Genomic DNA, 21,490 nt, shown 5'->3' on the forward strand with positions numbered 1-21,490 from the left:
AGGCCCATCCACGATGTTGTCAAAGCGTAGATCTTTACGGTAGTTATTGTTTGCATAATTACTTTCACTCTTGGTGCGATTAAGAATTATGATGCTTTACATTACGTTAACACGCATTGCCATATTTGTGAACCTGACTCTTGGAATCGATCTTTATCTTTCCTAAACAAGCGCCACTGTGGGCGACATGACCTATCGACGAAAGCAGCCTACAGGAATTGATAGTCTGCATTGGAAACGAACATTAATTGGTATAGTTCAGTTTTGAAACCAACGCACTTCGAACGAGAGAACAAACCCACATGTCAGGAATTTCTTTTGCCTCGACATACAAGACACACGAAGCACGGAAGAGATAACAAATGGTTACAACTTTAGTCGTAAGACCTACCCTGAAGGCAGGATATAGAGTAGTAGAAAAAGAGTATTAAATCGGAAAATATTAAACCTTTAAAGTCAAAGTACGTCTAAATAATATTTAAGAATACAGTACGTACCGCAAAGAAAACACAGAAATGCACCACAACAAAGATTAAGTGGTTAACGCTGTTTCAGAAAATGATCGCTGTTTACGATAAAAGTCATACAAAATCCACGAACACAAAATAAACGGTTATAGGTTGTTGAAGGAGGTTATCACTAGGCTTTAAAGAGATTTTAGAATAATATTAAAGCGGATCTTAGAAAACATTAATGTGAACATGCGAACTGAATTCAGCTGTATCGTGATAGGGACAAAATGAAAATGGCTACGAACCTTCAGGTTTAATAAACTCAGAAGTATGAACTTCTCTTGAAAGACCCAGCACCATCCAATTAGTTAAGTGTCACTACTAAATGAAGTTCAGAAGTAAGTTCGAACTACAGCTGCAAATTTTAAATTTTGTGTATTGTTAGGTCCAAATACAAGTCACAAGCTTCCGTAAGAGTATGGCTGACATTATCAATTAACAAGAAAAGTGCCGATTACTGTGGTCGATCGGTCGATCTGGGTCATTCAAACGCTGGAACCGTGGATTCGAATCCCACTCACATATGTGTCCGCTTTTTTATGTTTCGTTATTCCGTGTAGGTAGAGGGAGGCCTTGCGACGGGAGTCCTGCCAACTGTCGAAAAAGATTTAAAAAAAGCCGGCACAAACATTCTCCACAAAGGCCAAGGCTGAAAGTGGGCTGTAGCGCCCTTGCAATAGAAGTGACAGGAAAAAGGATTTGTTTGAATACACCACACAGCACAGCCGACGCTTGTGACACTGCGTTTGCGGACTGAAGTATACACGGCACAGTGACACAATAAGGTCTGCAAGAAGTCCTCCTGTTTGTCCGACTGACCGGCCGGTAAGTCTTGTACCTTAGAGCATATAACGTTCTCGCCTGTTTTACGGTTAAATTAATTCGCAACAAACAACCGTGTTCAACAATTCCACCAGAACAGCCTTCGCCGTTCCTGTTTAACCATTTGAGATACCAAATCTCAGATACGAGGATAATATTAAAGTGGATCTTAAATATTATTGAAGGCATATAGAATTGATTCATCCGGTACAGGATAGGCAACCATGTTTACGCCACAATCGCTTGGTACAAATGGACTTCAACTGAGCTTCCTCCATCGAGTCCTTGAGAATCTAATAGTATGTTCAGCTAGCCAAGAAATTCCCAGCCAGTCAGGATAGTCGGGCTTCGAACCTGGTACTTCCCGAATACGACGGAGTGCCAATGCAATTACTTCGCTCATTCATAGTCACAGGCACAAAAGCAGCGAGTGACCTGAGGTTCATGCAACTCAGCAGCCGTCGAATGAATGAAGTTGTCCGTAGGGAAGATACGCCGATAATGACAAGGGAAGTAAAGGGCTTAAAGACGTTGCCAAAGTAAACACAATGCACTATAATCAGTCTTCGCCTTAGGAAAGCAATGCTATTTCAAGCCAATTATTCTGCATACATAAACCAATACAATTTTCGATCAGCAGTCTGTAATTACTAAGCCGATGTTCCTATCCTATACGTGATTAACATAGAAATGTAACCCGTTTATTGAAAACTGCAAGGGCTTTACGACCGGTTGTTTAAGACCAAGACTCAGAATTAAGAATATGACAAAAAAGACAAGAGGACAAGCAAGGACAAAACAACAATAAACACAGCGTAATAACGGACCAAATAACTAATAAACCGGTCGCGTCTTACTCATCCCATGATGACGGAAGCAGTAAGTACCTCTGAAACGTCAGTAAATATCCACCAGAGTACAACGCTCAACATTCCAGAACAGTCATCTACATTCTACTTACTGTGCATTGTGATAGTCAAGTACGTATGTCACTCGAACAAACGAGTTTGTCACAGTCTTACCGAGTAACCTATTCTCTTGGTGAGATCGTCCTGATGATGGAGGCATTTCGCATCTGTGACGCGTAACACCCTAGGACGCTGCTATCTTCAACCTATTCTCTTCTTAAAACATATATAACACATGAACTAAGCAACTGTCCTCTTGATGTTATAATTCATACACAAACCAGGATTTCTCAGACGGATTTCTGCTAGACTACTCCAAGGCTGGAGTACTCACCAGTCCGTTGCATGCAGATACTGCAACCTGTGAACCAGGTTGGCCGCGAATGGCACCCTGATAATGGCATCGTGTAGCACGAACAGATGGCGGCGAAAGTCTGGGAGCCGACAGATTGGCAGTACGTCGTTCCACGACGAGACCAGGAGCAAAGAAGTCGCTACTGGGCCACAGCTCCAGATGGAGAGGCTGCTTATGTCCCAGGATTCCGACCGGGATGTGATAGTTCACTACGGCTTCCGTACTTCTCTTGTTCCTTCGACCATGCCCAGGGGTCTTGAAATATAATTCTTGCTCGCCGTTTCTATGGTGATGGTTTAGATCATGTGACAAGAACTGGCCGTCTTCTGTCACCTTCGTAGGGATAACTAACTCATATTCGTCAATGTCCAAAGAGTACAGACCTGCAACAAAAGACAGGAAGATTACAAGGGACTTATTTGCCGCTTTCACATTGCACATTTCACACTCAGCTCTCCCAGCTTCGAGGCTCGGTGCAATGGATGGCACAGGAATGGCTATATTTCGCTCGCATAACAGATGGAAGCATACTAATAAATGCCAAATTTTCCAAATATTTATCAATATTCTTATATTAGGCCTACTTGCCACCACATCTCAGTAGAAAAGCAAGCAATAAGTCTCCTACAACTTTGGATTTAAGCAAAGATTTTAAATAATTTAAAATAAGTTATGCGAACGAACATGTGCGGGGTCGAATAATGAAACAAAATAACTTATTCTGGAAAACAAAAATGTCACCAGCCTTCAATGACCGAGATTACCTTAAAATGACTTGTGATCTGTCCTTGTGTATTCATTCAACAGTCTCTGCCCTGCCTGGAAACAATGCTGAAGGGCACTCTCCGAAAGCCTTTTTAGTATATACGTTCGTCATTTTCCTGTGTACGTCAAGTGATTTAACATGGCACCCTTGCAAGCAGCCTTTAGCTTACATAAGTAATACATGATTCGGGATTACACGAGGATAATAGAGTGGATGGCCTCACATTGATAAGCTTCTCAATAAATGTTTCACAGGACTAACCACAATACAGTCATAACGAAAAACAATTTATTTATTTATTTCAGTACAGTTTATTTTAAGAAACAGCCGGAAAAGAAATAAGTTTTTTCGTATCGTCATTTCTCTTCAAATATTGTGTGACTCCAAAAGGAAAAAGTTCCCGAAAGATTACTTGATTCCTATTTTTACTTACAAGAAGGGAAGTCACATCGTTTCCTGCTTAAGGGTTTCCTGTGAAGATGATTTCCTTACATGTTAAGACCTCTGGAAAACTACTGAGAGGCTTGTAAGATTTGAGGTTTTCACAGCAGTGAGTATGAAGATTTCAGTCGTCTGGGTTGATGCTCTGTGTAGTAAGGTCGATGTTAACCAACGTTTCAGAGGTCATACTGCCTCCGTCATCAGGGCGATGAGTATGAAGATTTCTGTCTTCTGGGTTGTTGCGCTGTGTAGTCTGGTCGATGTTAACCAACGTTTCAGAGGTCATACTGCCTCCGTCATCAGGGCGATGAGTATGAAGATTTCTATCTTCTGGGTTCTTGCGATTTGTAGTCTGGTCGATGTTTACCAACGTTTCAGAGGTCATACTGCCTCCATCATCAGGGCGATGAGTATGAAGATTTCTGTCTTCTGGGTTGTTGCGCTGTGTAGTCTGGTCGATGTTAACCAACGTTTCGGAGGTCATACTGCCTCCATCATCATCAGGGCGATGAGTATGAAGATTTCTGTCTTCTGGGTTGTTGCGCTGTGTAGTCTGGTCGATGTTAACCAACGTTTCAGTGGTCATACTGCCTCCGTCATCAGGGAGATGAGTATGAAGATTTCTGTCTTCTGGGTTGTTGCGCTGTGTAGTCTGGTCGATGTTAACCAACGTTTCAGAGGTCATACTGCCTCCATCATCAGGGCGATGATTATGAAGATTTCTGTCTTCTGGTTTGTTGCGCTGTGTAGTCTGGTCGATGTTTACCAACGTTTCGGAGGTCATACTGCCTCTATCATCAGGGCGATGAGTATGAAGATTTCTGTCTTCTGGGTTGTTGCGCTGTGTAGACTGGTCGATGTTAACCAACGTTTCAGAGGTCATACTGCCTCCATCATCAGGGCGATGAGTATGAAGATTTCTGTCTTCTGGGTTGTTGCGCGGTGTAGTCTGGTAGATGTTTACCAACGTTTCAAAGGTCATACTCCCTCCGTCATCAGGGCGATTCATCATACTACACAGCGCAACAACCCAGAAGACATAAATCTTCATACTGAGAGGCTTAAATATTATATTGTCCGCCATGTTGTAAAATGTAGAGTGGATAAAGAGACGAGGTCTTAGGATGCTCTTCAGAATCTCGACCTTAATACCAAATTTTTAATTGCGTAAAAGTTAAAAATTTCTAACGAAGTACGGCTGCGTACTCCTTCTTAAAGCATGTGGCAAGTGGGTAAGATATAAACAGACTGTATTAGATGTTTGGTAATGGATCTATTATTATGCCTTCTCCATAGAACTTCAGCTGTCAAATACAATTGCTTTGATCACGAGAAAACTTGCTCTAATATAAACGTAACAAGGAGCAATAGTATGCGTCATACTTAAAATTAAGATAGGAATAAAGTCTTAACTTGAGGAAGGACAAAATATGAGCGTATGGAATCAGAAATGGTTGATTTGCATAAGACCCTCTGTACGAATATCACAGCATTAAGTAATTGTGTTCGTTATAAAAGAAGCAGCGCTCGGAATAGAGATGTTAGAATTGTGGCAACTTGAACTGACATTGAATGGGTTGCGGGTAAAAAGGTTAATTACGATTTATGTATCTTTACATTTGTAAATTTGCAAGCAAGGAAGAATGTGTGTAGTCCTTTGACACGCATACACTACATGTTCAACGCCGTTATAAAAATAACTTCCAAACGTCAATGTACAAGAAAGAAAAAATTGAAAAGAAAAACAACAAGATATGTAATTTTGGTTTGGGTGTAAACAGAACACGTTCAACATCTCATGAAACTTGCGAGCAGACAAAGGCCACAAAGCTTAATGGGTTACCTCAGCAAAATCGACTTTCCAAGTTGAAAACTGAATGCAGCACACACTGAGAAAAATTGTAATGTCCTGAAACCTGAATTATAGTGTCGATATGCTGAAGCCAGATGTCGAGCGTTCATGTTAACTACGTTAGCCTGCTCACGGCGAGCGCCTGGCTGGCTGCAGCTGGCTAAACATGCATTTTATCTGATCGGTTCTGCTGTGATATAGTGCATGGAGTACCACTGAACCACCAAAGTTAGAAAGAGGACATTTTATTTTTGGGTTTTCTGATGATGCATAGATCAGCGTTTCTCAACCTATGGTGCGCGTACCACTGGTGGCAAGCGAGCCAATGTTGAATGATACGCGAATTAAGTAAGAAAATCAAAAGATGAAATTAAAATAAATAAGTTTTCCGTGAACGTATTTGGCCAGTGGTACATTTAATGTGTTGAATTGGGATTAAAGCCAGCGAAAAAGGGCGAGAACCCCTGGCATACAGTAGATGATTTTGTAGGGTATTCGTAGTTTTAAAGGTTGTTTTCAGATTGATGGATCTGAATATTTTTCTGTTCTCTACCTGTGTAAGTGAAAGTAACTCATCTTCTTGCGCTTTCTTTGGCATAGTTTTGCGTTCTTTAGTTTCTTGTCCACTAACATCCGCTATTGATTTTATGGAATTTTTATTTGAATTACTGATTTTTAATCACGGTTTGTTTTATTATATTTTATTCGTTGGTCTTTCTTTCTTCATAGGGTATGTATTTATTCTATTCACAGGCAAGAGTTAGGAAGGCTTTTGTTGGATGTCACGAATTGTTATGAACGATGCTATCTCTGGTCGCGGGTTTCCTATATACGTCTTATTCGGAAGGGCAAACATGAATATTTCCAGAAAAGTTGTTTGAACCTGATGGAGTGGATAAAACTGCATAAAAGAATAATTATTTTCTTCTCCAAGTGCTGTTAAGGGTCTATGGACATGGAGTTAAACGCACTTGGAAAGGGGCCATTTGGAATATGAAGACAGAAATTATAGGATGAAATTAAATAAATCTCAGAGTCTGAGCATCTGTATTTTAACATTGCATTACATAGACAATATTGTGGATGACATAGACCTTGCGACGATACTTCTCCATATAGAAAGGGCGCATCACTTATAATAGGCCTACATTCATACAAACTGTGGTCTTCTCGGCTATCATGTTTTGTGGAATTTTGGCTGGTTGTTAACGTTTAGGAGAAATTTAGTACGTTCATATTCAAGGCTAAAGTTCTATCCTGAAGAGGGAGGCAATATGTTCCTCCGAAACGCTGGTATCTATTTACAAGTTCACATGACGTTACTAACTAGAGAACCAAGGTTGACATCTTCACCGCCATGAGAAACTCAAATCTTACATAAGCCTATTTTACGATATGTTTCGGAGGTAGTAACCACGAGTTTTCGGTGGCACTACACCCTCCTTGTTCCCTCACGTTCTTTGTTTTAGAATGTTGAATCGGGGTCCGTCCGCTCATGACACTTACCACACAATTTCCACTGCCAGGTGTTTGTAAGGGCTTCCTAACCTCTTACGTACATTCACCCTCAAGACGGGAACTACAATGTTTGCCGAAATGTTGTAAAACCTTCAAAACTCAACGTGGCTTATCCACAAACGCCAAAATAATTTACATCTTTAGATGCGTTAATAATGAAGACACCTTTCACGTATATCTCATGTGTATTTAAAACTGGTTTTGGTATTTCAAATACTTTTATTTCTATTCTCTCTTGAAAAAGAATGGCATTTGTAATGTCTTCTGTCATCATTAAATTCAGGCCAACTGCTGGCGAGGGTTTCCAGCAAAGACGAGTGACCTTCACCTGCCTTGAGCGCGTTCTGACTCAGTTCCTGTCCTTCATGACGTCATCTGTTCTGGTCCACAGGAACAGTCGCGTTGTTGTGAGAGATTAAATGAGGAGATAACGAGTGAAATCGTGTATTCACGCAAATACCTACTCATACACTGAAAAGGTGCGTTGTTGCGAGTGTTCAAATACTCGTGAAGATATGAAGTATGGATTGTCTTGTGTGACGCGACAATCAAAAATAATGAGTTACCACCGATTCGTACATGTCTGGTTGTGCCAGACAGCAACACATTTGAAATACGCTGTTCTTTTGTTTGTCCCTTCTTATCCAGTATCACATGGCATTACACACTGCACAAATATGACTAACATTCACTCTCGTCTTTGCGACAAGTTTACATAAGAGTTATGGTGTCGGTAGGATGTCCATTTAGTGAATTACCATGTCCAATATATGCAGTGTTGATCTGTTGACCGAGTATTCCCACACACAACATTCCTTTACTGGACTTCAAACACAGTAAAGTGTTAGTAATTAGTACACTTATCCGCACGTTGTTTCATTAACGATGATTCACCTTCGTAGTTTCAGCAGAGTCCTGTTAAACAATAAGATGTTCATAAAAGTTGAGTAACTTTTATTTGGCTTAGGCATTGGATCTAAGATCGAAGTAACACACTAGGAACTACGAAACAGCATATTCTAAAGCTGCTCTATATTTTATATTGAATGAGGATTTTTCGTACTTTCCTCAGTCGCTCTATGAAAATATCGGGATTATTCCTTAAATTATCCCAGAGCCACTTCCTTTCTAATTCATCGTCGATGCTACATATCCTGAGTTACTGACAGCGTCATTAAATAAATCACAAACATATCTTAGATGGTGACATCATAGATTCTCACGGTGACGAGTATGAAGATGGCTGTGTACTGGGATGTTGAGTTTTGTGATCTGGTTTAAACTGACTGAGGATTCAGAGACGTTTTCTGCCACCATCATCAGGGCGAGCACCGCCGTGACAACCTGACATATTTCTTAAGACCCGGATTAGAATTCTGCAAAGTTACACCTTGTCAAGGCTCGTTAGTAGTTCGAGTATGATCGATCCCGGAAATTGAGATCGTGTCTGTAAAACTGTACGCATCACCTCTGTGTGTTACGTACCGTGTCTCCGAGGCTGGCAAGATCAGAGTGAATTTCTTTTTATCTAAAACTGATTCTTCTCGCTGTCTGGTATTTCGGTCGGCTTAAATGTCCTTGTAGAGCAGAAGATGCTGTACAAATGAGAGAAATCTAATTTTCCTTGTCGTAAAACACGCGACAAGCGACAGAATCACATTCCGTAATACGTTCTCTTGAGATTACGGCAAAATGAGGTTAGTGCCGCTGGCGCCAAACAGACACTATGTTGGAAGAAAACAAAATTGTTCCCAATCTGGGACACGGGTCAAGGGACGATTTGTGTGTCTGACAGAACTGTTAAATTCTAGCCTCGAGCTTTGTGCTGCAAGAAACGGAACTAGTGCTGTTTGTTACAGACTCAACTAATACCTTTCAATATCCATTTCAATCTAGACTCAATAAAAAATTGACAAGTCATGCTCAATTTTAGACTCGTTATGCAGGAATATGTTACCGCTCTTAAAATGGCCGATATATCAGTCCGTGACCGTGTCCAACGCCCACTGCGGCATCCGAGGAATCACTGTCGCGTCCCCAAGATCCCATCAGTGCCTCCTATCCTGAGCTATATGAATTCATACCCCATTTCCCAAAGGTCAATTTTAATATTATTCTCCCATACGAGGTGCGATCGGAAAGTTTCAAGACTGCGCCTATAAAAACCCGTACACTTATCTCAGGTATTAAATTCATCCATCACCCTCGAAGTAGTTCCCCTGGGAGTGAACACAACGATCCCAGCGTCGCTGCCAAGCCTGGAAGCATCCCTGGAAATCTTTCTTTGTCAGCCTGTCAAGCACCATCTGCGATTCTGCCTGAATCTCTTCTATCGTCTCAAATCTCCTTCCCTTTAGCTGAATTTTCATCTTTGGGAAGAGGAAACCTTAGAAAGGAAGTTGGGGTCGGTTCTTGCAAGATCTTTGAGCTCCTGACAAACGAGAAGTCGATTCTGCTTCTGGTCCTCAGACAGGAGCCTTGGCACAAACTTGGCTGCGATGCGTCGCATGTGGAGTTCTTCCTTTAGAATCAGCTGACAGGTCCCAAAGCCTATCCCAAAAATGTCGCACAAGTCGTTGATGGTACGACGTCTATCTTCGTGAATGGCCTGCCGAATCTTCGTAACATTTTCGGGCGTTGTGCTCGAAGATGGTCGTCCAGAACGCTCGTCATCATCGACAGAGGTTCGGCCATTTTTAAAACGTGAATGCCACACAAAAGTTTGTGCACGACCCATTGCGGACTCCCCAAATGCTTGCTTTAGCATTTCATAGGTTTCCGTAGCCGTTTTGGCAAGTCTTTGGCAAAATTTGATGCACACTCTTTGTTCATGAAAATCCACCATTCCGAAATCGCAGGAGGGTAGGTGTAATGCACTACCAAAACGCCCGTAACTAAGAAAAAAATGCTAATTCGATGATGCCGGCTGGCACACTGATTCACTATGAATGTAGGCCGCACCCCCTAGCGGCAGAAGCTCGTATTACATCCGGTTCGCCCTCTATTGACACAGTCTTGAAACTTTCCGATCGCACCTCGTATGCCTCTCGCCCAAGTTTCGATTTACCGCTATCCCGCTTTAACGCCACATTTGGTGATATATATGGTGTGGCGCCTTAACGGAATTCTCAGTGGATACAAATAAGCAATTTCCCATTGAAAGCGCTTAAAAACTAACCGGTATCTGGGTCGTAAAACCCCGGTAGTTAGGCGTATATACAACAATAAAAAGAATAACAGCTATTATTATCTTTAACACTTTGTTTTTACGCATTAATAAAATTCAGAATTACGTGTGACTAAGACAGTATTAACTTAGTTTAGCGTCATTAAAATTCCTGTTATAAATAGTCTTGAAAATTTATTTTCTTTTTCTGGTATAAACATGTTTGTAAATACTGCGATAGTAGGCTTACACTGTTTCTTGGTGATAGGCGTTTTATTTGCCCTGTCTGTTAACAGACTGGTAGTAGTGAACTAAGGGTAATAACATCTGATGAGCACGTAAGTCGCCATCTTAAGTACAGACAGATGCAGGTATACATTCATATATACATGCGACGCACGCACATACACACACAAATATACACGCAATTCCACCTTCCCAATCCTACTTTGTACTTAGCAAAGTCTCGATGAGCAGTATGTAAGCCGAGAGATGGACTATATTGACGTCTTTCGTGGTTTTCCTCAATCCCGCCAGGCGAATGCAGAGACAGTTCTTCAAAACAGACCACGACAACTCTACTTCTTGCAACCTTCGTAATGTAGATTCATATTCATTCTACCATAACCAATTAAAAGCTGTAAAACAGAGGTCCCCAACATTTTTATGCCTACGGGCACATTTGAGAGTTTATGAGAACGTGGCGGGCACCAACCAATTAACAAAGCCAAATTTTCTTTTTTCTGGACAAATAAGATATGGACACCAAATAATACGCAAAATAACACGACGTTTAATGATACAAGAAACCACGCAATCAAAAATACGTAGTTTTATAAGTACAATTATTATTACTCAAGTGTGATGTTTGGCACTGCATTTCATCGGCCAGTTTTTCAAATTTGGGAGTGTAGGATGATGTTGCTGTTCGCAAACAATCGTCAAGATGGGCATCAGTAAGTCGAGATCTGTGCTTTGATTTTATGATGTTCATGGTTGAACGGCCTTCATTATTCAGTATAACGTCTTTCTGTAACAACGCGGGCATTGCGTTGGGGACCACTGCTATAAAACATCAAATATTGATACGACGTCGTAAAATAACGGGGGAAAGTAATATACGTAAACATACATGCATTAAAAATGGCAATTACTACAATGTATATCACACAATCCTCAATTCTCCCCGTTTTCTTTCGTCATGTTTCTCTGATCTGATTACTAGGAGACTATGCAAAATATAATAATTCATAAAGCAATGTATATCGCTGTCTCATAGCGAATTGAGGCGATTCATTACCCCGAAAGACTGTATCAATAAATTACAAGTATTTTGAAACAAGGTGCTCATAAGCGAATCTGATCGGGATCAGGGTGAAGTTAGTGAAGACTCTAGGGCTTTGTTTCGTGAGTTATAGATGCAACCTGGTATTATTGGAATAATATTAAACAGGCTACACCAGGCTGCGAGTGGATTGAGGATAGCAGAGAGAAACAAAAAATCATGTAACATTTTAGCGAGGAAATGTCTTGGAAGACAAACAATAAAGTGCTTTGGTATGAACGGGATTGAAACTTTGGGCTGTGCTATCAATGTTATGTACACACATTATACCTTAAATATATACAGAGTCGTGTGCATTTTACTATACATAAGTGAATTACCTTGAACTACAGAAATAAACAACAAAAACTGACCGGACTTATGTTGTTTTAGTTCTCTGACACGCAAATACTGACGATAATGAAGCCACTTCCTATTCTGAATAAGATTTTAGTGCGTTCTTATGGTTTGTGATAAATATCCGGAGTAAACGAATCATAAGAATTAAAATAGTGGCAAGATAAATACAATAATTTATACACATAAAATTCCCACATAACCAGTACAAGACACATCTTATAAATAATGCTTCATGGCACTTGGTAATTGTACTTCCGTATTTATTGTTCTTCATGTTTTTATTATAAATAGTTCCATTGATGTGTTTGTTATTCTCTTATGTAAGTTATGCGCTGTAACTCATACAAAAGTCACGCAAAGAGGCTGGCAATTCTGACTACCGCAGACTCATGCCTGTCCACAACACATCAAACGAAAGTTGTTCGTCACTTGTCATAAATATTCATAGTAGCTAGAGATGCCGTCCATATTTCAAGATCAAGATGCTTTAAAATCTGACGTTTAATCGAGCAGGCGTGCCTAACACGCTGACATATAACACTCAGATTCGGAAGCGTTTAGTTATAATTAGCGTTCGGATGTTCATGACCTAAAAAACCGAGAAATATGCATGCAAATATGCCCCAAGAAAGGCAAAATATGACCTAATTAGTTATGTAAAAATATTTGCTAAAATTTAAAAAAAGCGTTTTGTATTTCAATCATGTTATTTATTTACACATGCATGTACAACTATTACATTACTTGATTTCCTAGCAATTTTAATCAAAAACCTCAATCGCTTTAAGTTGTAAATGCCTCGTTTTGGATCAACATCAGATGTTGAGAATACGTGCTCCTATAAAAATAAGATAAATTTGAAGAAAGAGCCTTTCATGCATTTCAAATTAATTAATTACAAATAAATAAATGAACAAAATTCAAAATACTAAGTACCTTTCTTCATTCTCCTTTCTTGGCAGCATTACAATATATAACGATGTGCATTTTCAAGGTCTCAATTGAAAATCTTAGATTGTCGCACAATATGGTCTTGTAACTTGAAATATCACAAAAGTTTCATGGCGTTATCGAAAATTACGGCGAAAGAGGGGTGGTTTACTGCATCAAGAAGGAATAAGTAACCAGGGCTGTCAGCAATGAGCGTGCCAATAACGACATCCCTACATATCTGCCGTAGACATCAGTTGTTTCATCAATCGAAACCCAAATCTTTTTCTCGTCTACAGTACATGTAATTCTTTTCAGAACATCTTCATTACAGGCAGGTACATAGTTTTTTCGTAGTGTTGATTCGTCTGGAATTAACCGAGTCACATATTTCTCTACGAAAAATTTGAACTGCACCATAATTTCACACAGATCTTTTGAAAATTCCGATGTTTTGTTTGATGGTGAAGGTATTGCAGTGTTATCGAACAGAAGTCGTTGCTTGCTTTGATGACTGGTATGTAAGCTCAAATTATCTTTATGTTTTGCCGTATCACAATGGTTTTGCAAATCAAATCGCTTACCGGCTGTAACTTTAACTTCACAAAGTTTACAGAAATGAATTGTTCCATCAGAACTAAAATATTCCTCGCCAAAATCTTCAACTAAACCTCTTAACGTCGAACTTTCAGAACACTTCACTTTTGGCATCCTAACTAACTGAAGGATTCGCTGTAAATGCCTGAGAAATGTAGTTACAAGTAAGAATTTTATCCTCAAAATATAACCAAAATATGCATTTAACCACAAATATGACCGAAAACATAAAAATGACCTAAATATGCTTTTACGTGCAAAATAAATACAGTCTAATTGTGATAAGAATAAACCAGTTAATGTTTAATTTCAGTTTAGAATGAAAATAGAAGTCTCAATTGCAATATGACATGTCATGAACATCCGAACCCTAGTCATAATATAGGCCTAAGAACAGCTGACAAATCTTTTGACAAGACAGTAACCCTAAGAAGCTAACTGAACAGATTTTTAGAGGAAGAATTTTACGATTAAAACAACCAACTTATTGTAATACGTGGATTAAGCAAAGTTCTTGCAGACATTATTTGCAGAAGCCGACATGAAGTTGTATCCAGGAGGACAACTTTGACTTATGGGCATCTGGGTTACCCTGTAATAAAACAATAATAGTCACAGAGTCGCAGATGGCAGTACTCTTTCGTTTTTCTCAGGCTCCAGGTTCGAATCTTAACACTGAAATCGGCTATCTAACTCAGGGCTGTTATATTTAAACACATCCACTGTAGAGCACGACCGATTCTCTTCATGTGATTTCTAATTATTCAACGCTAATAACTACCGATTAAACTGTACTGTGTAAACATGAGTCATCTTTTCGGTAGATAAACATCGCGTACGTTCGGAACTACAAATACAGGTATCGTTAGTGTCATTATTATAGGTTTATATTAATCATAGATTTGCATTAAGCATAGGCCTGCTATTAACCTATTTCTAAGAGTTTAATTAATCTCGTTCGTTTTGTAGAAAGTATTTTACACAGTTGAAATATTTTATTCAGTCTGAGATTTGTTATCGTGTCTAGTCTTTCTTACATGTTCTAATCTTAGTTTTCCTTCAACAATACTTTACAGCACTGTGCAAATTAACATTTTGATTTTAATACACATCACTTAATTTATTGATATACGTAATCGCTTACATCCACTTAATTTTTTGTTTATACTGACCATGAATCCGTGCTGCATTCGGCATTTTAAGTTATTCTTATTATAAAAGTGTGAGTAAAAAATGAAGGAATTGCTACAGAAACATAAACACTTTTATTCTAGTAATAAACTCTGAAAAGAACCACACACAAATTAAAAATAGTTTTGATACGACCGCCGCTCACAAAAACACAATGGTATTTCGGGTGGGAGTTTGTAATTCCTGATTCAAAAAAATAAATAATGAACATACTAGACGATCTGTAAACCTTTATAAAAGACTTACTTCCTTTCGGAGGGGCCGCATAAATTCCTAACAGCAGGTCTTGACCAAAAATTTACATTTTGATTGAGTGATTACATTTGCACTTCATCATTGCATTATAAATACATCTTTATCAACATTGACTCACAAAATACCGCGAAGTAGTAATTCCACTCCTAGTGGCCGTTACCGTCGTTTCCAAAACTTTAAACAAATGCGTACCCCTTTCGGGATCTCGGCTTTGTCGGGGAACCCCCTCTTCCAACCATAATCAATAAACTAGCAAGTAGTCGAAACACATTATTATTAAGATTTAGTACGAACTTAACGTAAAGGCTATGAGATTAGCTAAAAAATTAACAAAAATTTAAAATCTTTATCAGTATTAACGGAATTTTAAAATCTTATTTGTGTCAGAACTCATCTGACAGGAAATAAAACTCTGGGAATTTTTTTTTATGAAATCATTTTCTGTCACGTACCCTTGACGTCCTTTCGCAAATACCGGTCGAACGCTTATCAGACCTTCGGAAACACTGTACTGCCGGGATCACACGAGGATCGCTGTCCGTCCTAAAGCTGGCTCCAATGCAAGAAGATACTTTTTATAAGCGACCTGAAGGAGTCAGAAAAGAAGCGTAGTAGCAGAACCACATTTAGAATTAACAACTATATTGCGTCGTGTCGTTCAAATCCGTCTGTTTTATGCACGCGGCGAACTAAAATATCCCATGTTGTGAACCAATTAAACAGAGCGGGTCAATTTAGTGTTTCGACGTAAAATTCGTGATTGATGTACGACGACGCTGGCGCCAGAAGCATGCAACTCAGAGACTGGCGCCATAAGAATGTGTAACAATCAGATTCTTAAGACGTCAGACGTCAGCAAGCCCGAGCTGAACCGCATGTTAGAGCGAAAAAAACACTGTGCTTTCCGTCTCAGGCACTTAAAAATTTATTTCTTGTTTTATATAGCGTTGCCTTCCGAATTGCATAATTACATTTCCAAGGTCGAAGGAGAAAATGGCAGGAACTCGGAAGAATGTTTCAGTAAACAACTACTGCATATTGCTAAGATATAATCAGAGCGTTTTCGTGGAAGTATTAATATCACGAAGAACTTTGGTCAGAAAAGTTGCTTTAGAGCCAAGAATCAAACCTGGGACCTGATGAATAGGAAGCAGAAGTGCTAACGGCTGAACGGCGATGTCCGTCCGCCTCAATACTTCGCACGTGCTTCTTTCCCCGGCCGAGAACTCATTCTGTACAACCCCAGGACTTTTCACGAGCTAGAGAAGGAAACGCGTAATATAGATTGAACAAAAACGATTTGCGCAGTATAAAATATGCATTATAGAAAAACTAAACGGAGTTCATAAGTGAAACTTACAACACTGGAAGGAGAAATTCAGACGTTTTTGTAACACGCGGGAGAACTAACGTAATTACAAGGATGGCCACTAGAAGTGCAACTGTACACACTACATTAAAATGGAGACTCAAACCACGAGAACGTTTTGTGTGCTCGAGTATCAACCCACAAAATCTGTAAAAACTGTTACATAGAGTTCTCAAAGAAAGTTCCAGAAATACTTCTGTTTGCGAACTGACTAATCTTTCTCGAGTTCATTCGCCATACTGCTGCCATGTCAACATTTGCGCTCCTAGTGGCCATCGTTTGAGTTACGTCACTTCTTACACATGTCCACATGTTACGAAAATGTGTTTGAAGTTCTCCTTTCAACTGTCGAAGTTTCTTTTCTGCATTCCGTTTACTTTTTGTTAAATAAATATTTGAAACTGCGCAGATCATTTGTGTTCATCCTGTTCAGTGGCCTCGTGGTATAAGACTCACTGTTATGTGTTGTGTTGTCTTATGTAGGTACAGGCCTCCGATGGGCCAACCCTCCGTCACAGGGTCTTATAAAATGTGTAAGGATTCAGACTTTAAAAATCAATTAAATCAATGACATACCTGAAAGCTTATAAAAATAACAAGAAACAGACTGTAGTATATGAGTGGAAAGATTGCAAATAAGTACTAACTGAAACTTGTGTAAATTTCAAAAGTTTGGGCATGTTAATGTTTGAAAAGGAACTACTTCCAAGACTGAAATGGGTGTCTTAACCGCCTTGATATGCTAAGTGATCTCTGCTTTTGAGGTCCTTCGACCGAAACTCTGCATGCATTTCTCAACTATCTTTTGAGGGCAACGTGCTTTGCCCATACCATTCTCTTGGCTTCTGTCGCCCGAATTATAACTGATCATAATGAAACAAAACATTAAAAAGAAGCAAATGCAATAAGTAAATCATTATTTGGGTCGAAGAGAACCCACAGTTTTATAATCCAACATCGGCAATTCACATGAATAACTCCGACACTTCTGCTGAAATGAGTCTTGATTAATGGCATGCTTCTTTGTACTGTCATGTACACTAGATAGAACGTCCTCACCCAGGCTTTATGCAATTAATCAGCTGAGTAAGGACATAATCTCTTCCTGTCTGAGACCCAGAAATTTCGCCGTTGAAGACCCATTTGTAGACGCAGTTTTATCCTCAGCCGTGAGGGATCGTTCTCCCTTGAGGGATCCAACATTACAGGCCTACCTCAGCGGTAGTTTATGTCCTCCTGAAGCGGGTGACGGCAAGAACACACATTTTATATGGGAGCACCCACAGAGCAATAATTTAATTCTGCAGTCTGTGATAGGATGAAAATGGATCACATATTCCTCATACCTCTCTGATGCTTCAGACCCCACTCCCCGACATTACGCATTCCATTAAGATGGCTGTATTTAAGTTCAACCTACTATCCAGTTTTTTTAGAAAAAACACGCAAAATTAACCACATAATTTTGCAATAAAACCTTGCTGTAGAATTAAGGCAAAGCACAGCCTAATTAATAATTTGAAAACGTAATGTTTTGTTTCTTCCTCGAATTAAGTCTGGCTCTGTTCTAAGACAAAAAGGCGTGGCCGATAAACAAAACAAGCGTCTTATTTATTAGAAGTATAGCTTGAACAAGGGACCGTCTTTATCCTGACGACAGACTGACTCTTCTCCGTGATCTCAAGACGAGCTGAAAGTTTGGCAGGGCAAAGGGAGGGGAGGACCGACGATCATGGACCTAGGCAGTTGCCATGGTCCACTGTGGGATGTCTAGGGGCGGTCTACGTTTCTACGATTTAATTTTAGAAGGAAACTGATCTTTATTGTACAGTGGAAATGATGCTACTATTTTAGCCCTCATTTCTACACAGAGACAAGAGCAAAGGGACGTTTTCTGATAAACAAACAAATCCGAAAGCGTGGCGATTGTTAACATCGGGGAAGACACTGCCTCGTGCCCTCAGTTCTTCTTTGAGTCACGCATTAAAAGGAAGAAGACGAGAGAAAATAGAGGAAACAAAAAAAACAAGAAGAAAGAAACGAGAGTGAAGAGTGAAAGAGGTTTCTAACGAGTGGAACGAACAATGAAGTAGACGGGGAAAATACAGACTAATTTTCTTAAATAAAATCGATATTAATGAGAAATCAAATTAAGCAAAAATGCCATATTATGTAAATCTAACAGATAATTTAAAAATATATTTTACCATAATTATAAATAATTATTATTCTTTTCTCAGCTTTAAACTGGTATTTACATATAACTATAGAAACTATTATTATCATCATATTTGTCAAATAACCGATCACTGTAACGAGTTAACGCGTTTGTGTATTTGGGTTAAAATCGACTTCGCATGGGATCTTTCAATAAAACCCTGAATGAAACAGAAGTATGGGCGGTGACAAAACAGCTCAATGAGAGAACAGAAAGATCAAACGACAAAATTGAAACAAAACACTGAGATCATTGCTATAAATCCAATTACTTAAAACGTTCTACGTATTAATCTACACCGAATTCCATGCAAACTGCCAAAATATAAGCAGACAGAAAGAAGAAAGAGAGAAAGACCCATGACACAATAAGAAAGGACACTTTTAAAAAGAGAAGCGGGTGATTATGTTCATGATGATAATTATTCATTTTGTCTCTCCTGGTGTCCATTATACAGAAACAATTATTCGTCCCGTTGATTCGAAACATGATCTGTGTTCACAGATATTTGAAAACAAAATACTAGGGGAAACATCTGGAACTGAATGAAACAATAGAAGCAGTTACATAAAGAAAATTTTGCTCGAGCCTGTTTACATCAAAGATTACGTTTAAGTATTGAAACCGAGCACAACTCTGTACACTCCGAGCAAGGGATGAAGTCCAGACTCTTACATTTACCTTCACGTTCAATGAAATAAGTAAGTTCCATAATCGTCGAAGAACTGGAAATCACCACGTGTATAAGCACACAGGAAGGACATAAAGCATGAAAAATCTGTAATCAAGAAGTATGTTCCCTTCTCAGTATACGAATCATACAGCAGCGTCCGTTTGTACGATGCGTGTAATACGAAGATCACGTATGAGAAGAAACAATCCAATGCAAGAAAGTGAAATTACAAGAGAACAACAAGGCAACCGATACAGCAAAATGCGGAAGTATCCGTACTTGAAGATCGTGCATCTTTGGAATGTGAGGAGAGTGTGTTCAGAATATCAAGCAGGCCGGTGGAGAACGGCTGGCTCTACATCCGGCAGTGCACCCCACAAGCGACAACACAGTGTTTCTTAAACTGTGAACCGCCCTACTCAACAGAATCTTCGTTCTGCAAAATTAATATTTAATAAGTCAGATTTGAGGTTTTCACAGCGGTGAGTATGAAGATTTCTGTCTTCTGGGTTGTTGCGCTGTGTAGTCTGGTCGATGTTTACCAACATTTCAGAGGTCATACTGCCTCCGTTATCAGGGCGATGAGTATGAAGATTTCTGTCTTCTGGGTTGTTGCGCTGTGTAGTCTGGTCGATGTTTACCATCATTTCAGAGGTCATACTGCCTCCATCATCAGGGCGATGAGTATGAAGATTTCCGTCTTCTGGGTTGTTGCGCTGTGTAGTCTGGTCGATGTTAACCAACGTTTCAGAGGTCATACTGCCTCCGTCATCAGGGCGATGAGTATGAAGATTTCTGTCTTCTAAGTTGTTGCGCTGTGTAGTCTGGTCGATGTTTACGAACGTTTCAGAGGTCATACTGCCTCCGTCATCAGAGTATGAAGATTTCTGTCTTCTGGGTTGTTGCGCTGTGTAGTCTGGTCGATGTTTATCATCGTTTCAGAGGTCATACTGCCTCCATCATCAGGGCGATGAGTATGAAGATTTCCGTCTTCTGGGTTGTTGCGCTGTGTAGTCTGGTCGATGTTTACCAACGTTTCAGAGGTCATACTGCCTCCGTGATCAGGGCGATGAGTATGAAGATTTCTGTCTTCTGGGTTGTTGCGCTGTGTAGTCTGGTCGATGTTTACCATCGTTTCAGAGGTCATACTGCCTCCATCATCAGGGCGATGAGTATGAAGATTTCCGTCTTCTGGGTTGTTGCGCTGTGTAGTCTGGTCGATGTTTACCAACGTTTCAGAGGTCATACTGCCTCCGTCATCAGGGCGATGAGCATGAAGATTTCCGTCTTCTGGGTTGTTGCGCTGTGTAGTCTGGTCGATGTTAACCAACGTTTCAGAGGTCATACTGCCTCCGTCATCAGAGTATGAAGATTTCTGTCTTCTGGGTTGTTGCGCTGTGTAGTCTGGTCGATGTTAACCAACGTTTTAGAGGTCATACTGCCTCCGTCATCAGGGCGATCATCGCCCTAATCTCTGAAACGTCGGTAAACGTCCAGAAGATTACACGGCGCAATATTCAAGAAGACAGCCATCTTCTGACTCACCGACGTGAAAACCTCAAATTCTACTAAAATCGACATTCTTTACTTGTTCTTGTCATCGAATTTACCGTCTAGGGATCACGAAAGAAGTTTCTGAATGACGAATCATGTTCGAGGGAGGAGAAACAGATGTCTTCTAAAGGTTATTTACCTCTTTCAACACAGGAAGAGGAATCTTTTACTTAAATGACAAGACAGCTAGTTACGTAGTTCTAAAGTGGCAATAATGATAATGCCAATAAAGGAGACACTTCCCTGTCATTCCCTCGTAGTTTCATTATTCATGAACACAAAGAATTGCAATTATGACCGGTGTGGTTATCCACAAAGGATTGTAGCACATTGTAGTTGGCCGATCCATGCTGAGCGGTGTTTGCTGTATAAGGAGAGGCATACGGAACTTGTATACATCTTTCTCTACGCCTCCATGTTAAGCAGATGATTTGGTTAAATGAAAAAAAAAGTATCGTGTCTTCAAAAAAACATATATCACACAAATTCTTCACCAGAACACAAATACCGCTGGGACGCGTTATTTATAACCGCGACTGTTATTTATGAGGTTTCGGAACGAAAACAAGAAGATTTTGCCCTTACCAAAAATTCTATTCTGATTTGCTCAAAACAGCAGATTTATAAGAATATATCAGTTAAGTACTGATCAAAACCAAAGTGATAATTTATACAAAAT

General features: G+C 39.7%; 1 protein-coding gene across 1 annotated transcript in view; it reads right to left on the reverse strand.

The window, feature by feature from the left end:
* The window catches only part of LOC110836714 (A disintegrin and metalloproteinase with thrombospondin motifs 7), a 183,449-nt gene that overhangs the window by 46,158 nt on the left and 115,801 nt on the right, over positions 1-21,490 (reverse strand). Inside the window, exon 3 of the mRNA XM_022078211.2 lies at positions 2,577-2,980. Coding sequence (XP_021933903.2) covers positions 2,577-2,980 — 404 coding nt within the window. The remainder of the gene's footprint in view (positions 1-2,576; positions 2,981-21,490) is intronic.

Source organism: Zootermopsis nevadensis, unplaced genomic scaffold (assembly GCF_977971745.1).
Source record: "Zootermopsis nevadensis isolate Lab colony 2312 unplaced genomic scaffold, Znev_1.0 Znev_ptg000061l, whole genome shotgun sequence".
Classification (NCBI taxonomy): Eukaryota; Metazoa; Arthropoda; class Insecta; order Blattodea; family Termopsidae; genus Zootermopsis; species Zootermopsis nevadensis.